General features: G+C 33.7%; 1 protein-coding gene across 2 annotated transcripts in view; it reads right to left on the bottom strand.

Annotated features, from left to right (window-relative positions):
- Window positions 1-12,693, bottom strand: part of zfyve27 (zinc finger, FYVE domain containing 27) — a 126,049-nt gene that overhangs the window by 82,664 nt on the left and 30,692 nt on the right. For both annotated transcript variants that reach the window (XM_028795653.2, XM_028795654.2), the window contains exon 7: window positions 8,070-8,194. In XM_028795653.2, the coding sequence (XP_028651486.1) occupies window positions 8,070-8,194 (125 nt within the window). The remainder of the gene's footprint in view (window positions 1-8,069; window positions 8,195-12,693) is intronic.

Raw genomic sequence — 12,693 nt, 5'->3', positions numbered from 1 at the left:
CACAGAATATGCAATAATCACGAGAAAAAGGTTTTAGTAAGGAGTAAAGTGCAACAATCTCTCAGCTCTTATTGCAAAGAAATTCTGAGTTTGAGAAAGCTAATTTTATTTACCAGTGATCTTGAGTTAGATAGTCTTGCTGAGCCATATGTGCAATATACTGTATACGTTCGGAGACAACCATAAGTGAATTTTGCTTAAAACTGGATGGAGAAAATGAGAGGGCTCACAGGGTGTCACAATTCTAAACCAGTATAACACCTCATGAAGGCAGTGCTCAAAGTAGGGATGGTGATTTTGAGCTGCAAAGAGTAATGGTACATTTGTCAATCTGGTCCTTAAAATACATACTGTGACTAATACATACAAAAATATTTATCCATAATACATATCGCATAAACAAAAAAAAAACACTTATCTTAATTACAAGCTGTCATATTGTTTTTATTTTTTTTCTGTAATGTACAGTAGCTATCTGAAACAAGGCTTACTTAAAAACAGTAGCTTTATATATATATATATATATATATATATATAAATATATATATATGCACTTATATGGTTTAATCATTTTGAATCATTAATTGTTCTACAGCTTTTTGCTGTTAAAATATACATTTACTACATTTATACAGGTGTGTTTTTTTTCTAATTAAAAGTGCAAGCTGCTACATTTTAAACAAACACGCTGACCAAACTTAAATGGTGTCCGTTTTAATTTAAAGGACAAAATAAAGGTCTGAATTCCTTAAAGTAGCCGTTCTTGCTGTTTTTCTAGTTGCACAACTCAACTTCTATAATTCCTTTTTTCAGTTTATTATTCCACTTTCTTTAACTTAAAGACTAATATACTAATCGCCTTACATTCACTGATAAAACAAGCTTCCACTCGTTGCTCATTGTTTACACTGCAGGAAGGTTCAAGCAAAAGAAAAAGAAAAGACGTGTGGTGGCTCAAGTAACATAATACCTTGCGTAAAGAAGCACAACAACTAAATTATCATAAAGCTTAGAAAAGCAGGGGCTAAAACTATAATTTTTTGCGATTGTCCTTTTTACCGATTACCAATCAAAATCAACATAACCTGTTGCAAAGGAGAAACCTTTCTGTAACATCAGATTATAAATGAACATTATAAGACTTCAATGGACTAGTAGTGAATGTGACCAATAAGTTGTCACGGGTGCTGTGTGTGCTCTCTGTTGTTCAGTTACAATGATAGCGCTGGAATTGATGTAAGGATGAAAGAAATGGCAGCTATATTCATGAAAATATGAACTAAAAGATACAAAGATCCACAGTAGATATAGCTTTTAGTACTCAGAACACCTGAACAGGCAAATGTGCCTAATGACACCAATAGAAGAACAGCACCTACCTTTTGACTGCACGTCTAAACAAATAACTAAAGTAAGTAACTCTGAAAACTGCCACAGCACTTAAAGCCAGCATAATCAGTACTAAGACTTGATTTGGCAGTTGTACTGTATTTTCTTAATTTAAAAAATGACATGAAAGACAATGTACAGTGGATATAAAATGTCTGCACATCCCTGCCAAAATAACAGATTTTGTTTAATAAAAAAATGAAACCAAGATAAATCCTGTCAGAACTTATTCCACTTTCATTGCAAAATTGCAATCTATACAAAGAAGGTTAAAAAAAATCAGAAACTTTTTAGTGGAAAAAGGAAAACAAATCATATAGAAATCTGGTTGCATTAGTGTGCTCACCCCCTAAACTAATGCTTAGTTGAAGCACCTTTTTATTTTATTATAGCACTCGGTCTTTTTGGGTAAGAGTCGATCCGTTTGGAACATCTGGACTTTTGAAAACTCCTCCTTGCCAAAAATGTCCAGATCTGTCATATTACAGGTGCTTCTCATGTGCACAGCTCTCTTCAGATCACCTCACTGATTTTCAATTGGATCAAGGTCTGGACTCTGCTTGGACCATTCCAGTACATTGATTTTCCTTTGATTAAACCATTGCTTTCTTGATTTTGATATATGCTTTGGGTTGTTGTCATGCTGAAAGGTGAAGTTCCTCTTCATCTTCAGCGCTCTAGCAAATGCTTTAAGGTTTTGTGCCAAAATAGACTGACACTTGAAGCTATTCTTGATCCCATCCACCTTGACTAAAGCTACAGTTCCAGCTGAAAAAAGCAGACCAAAAGCATTATGCTGCCTTCACCATGCTTCATTATGGGTAAGGTGTTCTTTTGATGATGTGCTGTGTTATTTTTGCACCAAACATACCTTTTTGAATTACGGCCAAATAGTTCAACCTTGGTCCCATCGCACCATAATACATATTTCCACACTGATGTGGCAGACTGGGTATACTTTTTTTGCAAAGTTTAGTCAGGCTAGGATGTTTTTCTTTGTGAGAAAAAGCTTTCATCTTGTTACTAGGAGTGTGTGATATGTATCGTCTACGATATCTTAATTGTTTCACTGCCTCATGTACTCTAACAGGACAGACTACTGTACATGTGCAAAGCAAGTGTATAGGCATGCATGATCAGTGCTCCAGAGTCCCATAGGTGTCAGGCAAAAAAAAAATCAGTTTGAACAGATTATTTTTATTTCCATAAGAAGCATACTGATGTATACATCTGAACTGACCATGGTTGGGTGAAAGTGAAAAAATAAAAAAGTCTTTTGTCAGCATTTAAAAAAAAAACACAGGAATTCAGAGAAGGCGAGAGTCTGCACAATACCATTGAAAAGGAGAATGACAGCTGCTTGAGGATGCTTGAAGTAGACAGTGAGGTCAATCCACTTGTGTGGTGGAAAACACAAGAAGTACATTTCCCCAAATTGGGGAAACTTGCAAAAAAAGTACCTGAGTATCAATGCCTCGAGCAGAACTTCTGAAATGCTTTCATCACCAGAGGAAATGTTGCTACATGCAATTGTGCTGCCCTGAGGCCAGATGCTGTGGACAGACTGGTGTTTCTGTCACACAACTTGAAGTTTCCTCAATAGAATTTTACAATAGTTTTATTTTTTCTGATACCTTTGGCCAATATCAGACAGAAGTTGAAATTAGTAATTTGTTTAAATATTTTATAGGTTTGGATTTATTTGTTTATTTGTGCAATATATAACAGAACCTGTTTACAAATGCTATAGTTTTTATTTCCTGTGCAGTATTTGACCGAACTTTGGAGTTTTACACTACAGTATGTTAGATTTCTGTTTTTACTTGTATGCTGCACAATTCACCTTACTAGAGAGCAGTTTGTTTATCCAGACTGTAATATTCATGTCCTGTAGTTCAATTATGATTAGTATTTTATTCCCTTTATGTTCATATCTTGTTTATATTAAGAGTAGGTGTCTGTTTAAAATGTTCTCATTATAATAGTTTTGTTGATCTTCTGTGCAAACCCCGTAGGCCACTTTGAAATGGTATACTCACTCCTGCACAGTTTGAACTTAGTAATACTTTGACTGGGGATTTTAATGTTTTTGTGATATTTTAACTCAGTTTTAAGTAAATAAATAAGACCTGTTTTCCTTAACTGTTGTTTCAATTAATCTCATTAGTAAACTACAATTAGATCAACAAGAATTTTACAAACATGTTTATAAAGGATGCAAAATATCACCTAGATAGATAGATAGATAGATAGATAGATAGATAGATAGATAGATAGATAGATAGATAGATAGATAGATAGATAGATAGATAGATAGATAGATAGATAGATAGATAGATAGATAGATAGATAGATAGATAGAAATTCACATACCCCAGCAGCAGCATACTGATACAAAAAAACAATATTAAAAGAGTAATAAAAATGCAGGTAAAAACAGACAATAACTTTGAATAATGTTAACGTTTACCCCTCTGGGTGGAACTGAAAAGTCGCATAGTTTGGGGGAGGAACGATCTCCTCAGTCTGTCAGTGGAGCAGGACATTGACAGCAGTCTGTCAACGAAGCTGCTCCTCTTTCTGGAGATGACACTGTTTAGTCGATGCAGTGGATTCTCCATAATTGATAGGAGCCTGCTGAGCACCCGTCGCTCCGCCACAGATGTCAAACTGTCCAGCTCCATGCCTACAATAGAGCCTGCTTTCCTCACCAGTTTGTCCAGGTGTGAGGCGTCCTTCTTCTTAATGCTGCCTCCCCAGCACACCACCACGTAGAAGAGGGCACTCGCCACAACCGTCTGATAGAACATCTGCAGCATCTTTTTGCAGATGTTGAAGGATGCCAATCTTCTAAGGAAGTATAGCCGGCTCTGTCCTCTCTTGCACAGAGAATCAGTATTGGCAGTCCAGTCCAATTTATCATCCAGCTGCACTCCCAGGTATTTATAGGTCTGTACCCTCTGCACACAGTCACCTCTGATGATCACGGGGTCCAGGAGGGGCCTGGGCCTCCTAAAATCCACCACCAGCTCCTTGGTTTTGCTAGTGTTCAGGTGTAGGTGGTTTGAGTCGCACCATTTAACAAAGTCCTTGATGAGGTTTCTATACTCCTCCTCCTGCCCACTCCTGATGCAGCCCACGATGTTGTATTGGAAGTCCGATGTATATAGGCTGAACAGAACCGGAGAAAGTACAGTCCCCTGCGGCGCTTCTGTGTTGCTGACCACAATGTCAGACCTGCAGTTCCCGAGACGCACATACTGAGGTCTGTTTGAAAGATAGTCCATGATCCCTGTCACTAGGTATGAATCTACTCCCATCTCTGTCAGCTTGTCCCTAAGGAGCAGGGGTTGGATGGTGTTGAAGGCGCTAGAGAAGTCTAGAAACATAATTCTTACAGCACCACTGCCTCTGTCCAAGTGGGAGAGTGATCGATGTAGCATATAGATGATGGCATCCTCTGCTCCCACCTTCTCCTGGTATGTGAACTGCAGAGGGTCGAGGGTGTGTTGGACCTGTGGCCTCAGGTGGTGAAGCAGCAGACTCTCCATGGTTATTATCATTATTAATACTAATATTAATAAAAACTAATAATTATTATTATTATTTATTAATTATGATTATTAATGATAATTTTTATCGTCAAAGGCATTATGGCCAATTTTCACACACTTGCTACCCTGCCCCTCCACTCAGACACATGAAGAATAGGACTGATTGATGTCACATGTAGGGAACAACCAGTGCTTGCCAGGAAATTCTGCACCTCCTTTAATATTGCTATAGGCCTCTGGTTGGCCTCCGTGACCAGTTTTCTCTTGTCTTCTCATCAGTCTTTGAGGGACGTCCTGATCTTAGTTGAGTTACTGAACAACCATATTTTCTCCACTTGTAGATGACTGTCTTCATGGAGCTACATGTAATATTTAATGCTTTGGATACCTGTCCTGATTCATACCTTTGAATAATGTGATCCCGTTAATGTTTTAGAAGCTCTTTGCAGACCATGGCTTTAGAAGTATGTTGTAACCAAGAAGATATCAGAATACTGCTACAGGAACAGCCAAATTTTATCTGAGCTCAATCAGAGCCACTTTAATTAAAGTCGGGTGTATACTAACTACTATATGAGATGAGACTTATTGTGATTAGTTGATTCTGAACACAGCCACATCCTTGATTATTAAAGGGTGTACACACTAGTGCAACCAGGTTTTTGCATGATTTTTTTTCCTTTTTCACTAAACAGTATTTGATTTGTTTTCACATTCTTTGTATTTTTACAGTTTTGTAATAAAAGTGAAATATTTTCTGACAGGATTTATCTTGGTTTCATTTTTTATTACACAAACTGTGATTTTGCCAGGGGTGTGTAGACTTTATATATCCACTGCACACATTAAACAAAGTTAATACAGATGATTGCAAAAGCTCCTGTATAGTATATTTTTTATTTGCTCTTAAAAAATATTTTGGAATTTTCAACTGTATAAATGGAAGATGAAATAAAACTTCTGCAATGAAAATGATCCAACCAAAAATCAGAATTGTTATATGAAAATGGATAGTAAGGTAATCAATTACTCTGAAATTCAAATACAATTATAACAACAATAATAAAATGGTATCTGGAAGTAACAACTCAAAAAGGGTTTGGCTTTGGCTATTTGTTCCCAGTAACACTTTCAATTTGCATTCGGTGTTAAATTCATGTTTTTAACAACAATTGTGATTTATGACCTTCCTGGATTTTGTTTACTGATGGTAATGTTTTGAATATTTCTTCTCCTGCTCCATTTTTAGCAGTTTAACTTACTTGAGTTCTGTGTAATCCAAAGACTCCTCTTCCTCTTATTGTCAACAATATTTGGAGTAAGGTCAAATGGGATAAAAGTGTGCTGTAATATTTTGTACCACACTGCTTGCATGAAGACTTACTATCTTCTATAACTCAATAGGAAAGTGATGTTCTATATCATACAAAGTTGAAAAAAATAAAACTTCTTTATGAAAACTCATTCAGAACTATTTCAGTATTTGATAAGAACACATTAATGTAACTGTAAAATAAGTATGCTGGGAATGTGCTGTGTTGAACCTTTTTATATTCTTAGCTGTTTTCCTATATGAAGAACCATTTTACATAGAGGGTTCTCATTTTGTAGTTTTCTAACTTGAGTGAGGATTGAATGTTGAGTTTCAGGAATTGCACTTGGAATATATATTGTACCTGATTATTTTTTTTGTTCCATTTGATTGGGTTGTGTTCTGTTATTATGTTTTGTTCCCTAAATGAAAAAGTACCCCATGGTCATCAGGGAAATAACTACAATACAAAAGAAGGACTGAAAAACAACTGTGGAAAAAATAAATTAAAGTACAGTTCCAATATGATAATGAACTTTTAAACTTATATGTGTATTATACTTTTATTTAAATTTCAAAATGTATTCATAGCATAAATTTATTTTACATTTCAGAGTTCACAATTTTCATTTAACTTTTTTTTATGTTTTCCTTGACATTTTTTTACAGTAAATCTTTTTAAATGTTTCCAAATTATATGCATTTATATATTGATTTAATGTTTTGTTACCAGGATATGTTTAAGATGCAGGTTACACTCTATCCTACAAGCATCGTTACTTAAAAAAGTACATTTTTCTTGCACCATAAGAGATGGCAAATCAACATAAAAATGAAAGGTAAGACTATTATTTTTCCTAATGCTAGCATATTAGTCATTTTAAAAAGCTCAAATATTCAAGAACTTTACCACAATATTTGGAGCAACTAATTAGTACAAAATGTTACCAATGCAAAAATCATGATGTGCTCAAAACTTTCCATTAGAAGACTGAGAAACTTCTCAGATTCACAACCACATCTTTCAAAGTGCTTTATCTCATGTACGCTTTTATTTGTTACTATAATCTGAATCTGTATGCGATAGATAGATAGATAGATAGATAGATAGATAGATAGATAGATAGATAGATAGATAGATAGATAGATAGATAGATAGATAGATAGATAGATAGATAGATACTTTATTAATCCCAAGGGGAAATTCACATACTCCAGCAGCAGCATACTGATACAAAAACAATATTAAATTAAAGAGTAATAAAAATGCAGGTAAAAAAAAGACAATAACTTTGAATAATGTTAATGTTTACCCCATATGTTGAATTATATACAATATACAGCATACAAATATCCTAACTACTGTAGAATAATAAATCTGTTTTAATATTTATATAATTTTATAATTTATTGTGTAATTATTTATTATGCCACTAATCTATATTTAATTGTTAAACTGATATAAAGAGAATAAATATTAAAGAATTAACATCAGAAGTACAGTATTTGCAGACTGGTATCTTTAAACAAATGTTAGCTTAAAAAATACTATACGTGATTATTGGGCACTGGAAACCACACATCAAACAATAACCCTAAACCTAATCCTGCATATTAAAAGCACAATGACCATTTTGTAAAAAGCATTAAGTTTATTTTCTGCAAAAAACTCAGAAGTATCATAAATTCTTTACATATTCAATAACAGGCCAGGTATGGAAACAGTGGGCTGCTCAGGTCACCCCTAAATTGAAACCGTTTCTGAAGATCATCTCATAACATCATGACTCAATTAATAGATATACTCAACTCACCTCTACACTGGTTGGAGTTGGAGTATGATCCACAAAAAGAGTTGGCTCTGGCTCCTTGTTTTCAGCATCTCTAGCTGTGGGCTGAAGTCGCCTCTGATGAAAACACTCCTTATGCTCTAGAACAACTATTAAAAACAAAAAACAAAAAAAAAAAAAAACACTTGAAGAGCTACATTTTACATTTATATATTTACATTAGCCACTCCCAAGGCTGAATTCCTGAAATGATTAAATTAGGTTCAGAACGCTTTACATAGCCTGTATTGTTATTGTCTTATGTTTTTCTTTAGTGTCATTGAGACTGTCAAAAATGTTACAAAAATAAGTTACTCTTTTAGAAAATATTATACTGTTTACAGTACATACCATACTAAAATGCCAAAAAAAATTATTTGGATTAACTAGAAACTAGTACTGCTGGATTTGCTCTGTCTTTGACTACATGAAGTTAATTTTCATTAGATACTTTATGCCTGTTATGTGTAGTTTCCATCAAAGTTTTGTTCTGAGATGTACTGCTATTTTTTTTTATAAATAGCTACATGCTGCTAGTTGGTTGCCATTTCGATAATGTGACCTCAGAATTCATCTGTATGCTAGATCTTGGTCATGGGTACCTCAGAAACATCATTGTTGGGATTTCTGTTGTCTACAAATAAATACAGGCTAACCAGAAACATTTCTGTGGAATTTCGAGCATGATTTTGTTAATATCTCCACTGCCCTCAATAACCTCCTGAGAGTCAATCTTGATAATAACAAGAACCCAAGCCCGCATACTTTGTCATTCTTTAATTACCTCTCTTTGACTTGTCATTGTCAGCTTACATGTATTGTGGTGTTTCTTAGTAACAAAGTTAAATATGCAGGGCATTGCCAGGATTAGCAGGAGAACATTTATTCAACTGTGTCACAAGGATACTTAGATTTTTTTTTTTATAAAACAAAGTGTGTAAAATACCAGTAACTAAATTAAAGTAGGAGACACAAATAAACAAAACCAATAATTTTTATTTTATATGGCATCTTTTCATACCAAATGTTATCCTAAGGTGATCTATAATATATAATAATATAATATAATGGTGAAAAGTGAAATGACAAGCTTTTCCAAATAATTCCAAAACATTTTTATTTAAAAAAAACTTTTGAAGACTTAGAAAGGCAAGAAAGCAAAACCCAAAATTTAAAACATATTGTACTTAATAAATGGTTATAAAATCCCATAAAATTGGACTTTAAATTCTGTTAACAATAATCATTCAAAAAACACTACTAAACAGCTTCCATTTTTGGAAAATTTCTGCTCACCTTTGCTCTATCTATTTCAACAGTAAGAAATTGTACCTTTTGTATTATGAAACTTGTGATACCCTGGATAGAATAAATTTAATTGTTAGGAAAAAAAAGTTATTAAGTAACTACTAATACATTAGCACCACCTAGTGAGAAATGTGTGCACATATTTAATATGGATTTTTTTTTAAGTACTGTAAATATTATTCTAATTAAGATATGAAATGTTTGCAAACATTTTGTTTTGTCTTAGGCAATCTTTTTATTTATTTTAAAAGTAAATACGTATGACAGAAACAGAAAATCAGAATTAAATTTCGGGCTTTAAATCAAATTCTGAGAAGATACGTGGATAAAACCAGTTACGTAGTACCTACTGAATGAGCAACGTTTTTACTGTGGTAGTATTAGGATATTGTTAAAATTGAACTAGGTTACAAAATCCAAGTCAACTAATAGTCAGCCAATAACTATCAGAAGTAGATTAATATTAAAATAAAAATATAATATCAGTCTACAAAAATTTAGTAGTTTGGAATGTTGTTTCCTAAATGTTTACTCAGTGGGAAATAAAGATGTTTTGGTTAATAACATTATACAGTATTAACTATAAATTATGATGTCAGTCTTCTTACTGAAACCTGGCCGAGAAAACAGGACACTATTTTTTAAACTGAGGCAACGTCTAATGATTTTATCTTTATATTAAAATCAACAAATACTGGCAGAGGAGGTGGCCTTTTAATAAGTTTATGCAAGACAATGCATATCACCTATAAAGATTTAGGTAATTTCATACCTGTTCTTGGGCTCATATTAGATATTAAAGCCAAATCAGACACTATTAATGTACTAATGTGTACATACCTTGGGGCATGTTCACTGTTTGTGACTGAATTTAGAATTTTTTATATGAACTAGTTATACATTTTAATTATGAAGTGTTGATGGGTGATTCTAACATTCAAATAAATGTCAGCCACCTTTAGCAAATGTTTTACAAATTCATTAGACCTGATTAATTTTGTAAGATTGTTAGGGGTCCAATTAATTATCATAATCACACTATGGATTTATTAATAACACATTGTGCTGAGATTCAATATTTATGTATGACTTGGTCCTGCCCTCACCAATACAATCACAGATTAAACCAACAAAGAATAAAAGTCGAAATAAAAATCATTGAATATTGTGAGAAATTCTTAGTAGACTAATGTAATTATACTTTGTACATGAATCACCATGAATACAGCAGCATCAATAAAAACAAAATTAATATAAGCACAAAGTTTAATGAAGCAGATACATAAACTAGAAATTATCCTTTTCAAAATGAAACCTACTACCTGTTCTTAAAAAAACTACTCAATAGCAAAATCACTGTTCTGGAACCACACATTCTTAACATTATCAGAAAATCTTAATTGACTGGATTAAAAGTGACAGTTGTCAAATAATTAAAAAAAAAAAATCAGAGCTACAACCAAATATGCTTAATTATAGACCAGTTTTAAATTTACCTTTGAGTTCTAAAGTACTTGAAATAGTAATAGTGTAATAGTTGCACAGCTTCAGTTTCACATTACTAACCAAAATTTACTTGAGAAATTTCAGGCTCGCTTTTGCACTGGTCACAGCACAGAACAGGCATTAAGCATTAACTTATGTTGTTAATGACATTTTAGTGTTTTCTGATGAAGAAAAATCTGCAGTTATCATAATGTTAGATATAAGCACAGCCTTTAGATATCAATGACAACACTATTTTATTACATAGACTTAAAAATTACTTTTGTCTCTCAGCAACAATCTTGCATGGTTTAGGTCATACTTTTTAAATCAATGTCAGCATGTACAGAAATGCAATGGTAATACTCTGTAATTACAGTCCAGGGTTACAGAAGATGTCCCTGGGGTTTCATGACTTCAACAAAAACTGACTTCACTGTACATGTTGCCCCTTGGAGACATTTTTAGAAAACATATTTATTTTTGCTCATAAGCAGATGGTACTAGAAAATTTCTTCTGAGTAAGTAATGTTTCTTCCATAGTGTCTTTGTGTCAACTGGTTAGAATACTGTAGGAAAGTTAAGTACTTGTCTTTGCATACAGAAAACAAAGAGATGTAATTGATTCTTGGAAATGAAGCAGAAAGCAACAAGATCCCATCACTTTTTTTTTTTTAATGTTATTGATTTTATTGTAATCATTCCATACAAACAGATCAATTTTTACAAAAAATAGGATTGAAAACAAATCAACCCCAACCCCTGAGAAAGAGAGCATAGCCAACGGAATAAAACTTAAAGCTAGTAAAAATAAATATATTGATGAGATTAATAGGCGGATAAAGATAAATGGAGAAGAAAAAGAGATGAGAAGAGAATAATAATAATAATAATAATTCTTCACATTTATATAGCGCTTTTCTCACTACTCAAAGCGCTCTCCACACAGGGAGGACCCGGAAAGCGAACCCACAATCTCCTTACTGCAAAGCAGCAGCACTACCACTGCGCCACCTGTGCTTTAAGAGCTTATTCTAAAATGTTATTGATTAGATCCTGCCAAGTTTTGAAAAAGGTCTGCACAGATCCTCTAACTGAGAATTCGATTTTTTCCAATTTCAAATAATATAAAACATCAGTTATCCACTGACTTAAAAGAGGAGAGTTAGGATTCTTCCAGTTTAGCAAAATAAGTCTGCGTGCCAATAGTGTAGCGAAGGCAATCACCGTTTGCTTGTCCTTCTCCACTTTAAGCCCATCTGGAAGAACACCAAACACAGCTGTTAATGGATTAGAAGAGGATTGTGACACCAAGGCTGTCTGAAAGGCACTTAAAAATTTTTGTCCAGAGTGATGTTAATTTGGTGCAGGCCCAAAACATGTGATCCAGTGAGGCTGGTTGGATCTTGCCCTAGAAACATTTTGGACAATTTTAAGCGAGACAGATGTGCTCGATATATAATTTTGAGTTGAATAATTGTATGCTTTGCGCATATGGAGCTTGAATGAATTCTCTGCATTGCTACCTTCCACTCCTTTTCTGATATGTTGAGTGAGAGATCCTTTTCCCACTGTCCTCTTGGATCTTTGAAAGGGAGGGACTGTAAATTAATTTTATATAATGCAGCAATGCTGTCTGATCCTCGAAACTGAGCAATATCTTTTCCAGCATAGAGGAAGGTGGGAGATGGGGAAAATCGGGCAGGTTCTGTTTAACAAAGTTTCTAATTTGAATATAATGAAAGAAATGTGTTGCTGGAAAATAAAATTTGGAATGTAATTGTTCATAGGATGCAAAGATTTTGTCCATATAAAG

Source organism: Erpetoichthys calabaricus, chromosome 2, assembly GCF_900747795.2.
Source record: "Erpetoichthys calabaricus chromosome 2, fErpCal1.3, whole genome shotgun sequence".
In the NCBI taxonomy this organism is placed as follows: domain Eukaryota; kingdom Metazoa; phylum Chordata; class Cladistia; order Polypteriformes; family Polypteridae; genus Erpetoichthys; species Erpetoichthys calabaricus.
The sequence above is the reverse complement of the archived record's forward strand: the minus strand, read 5'-3'. Positions and strand labels throughout refer to the sequence as shown.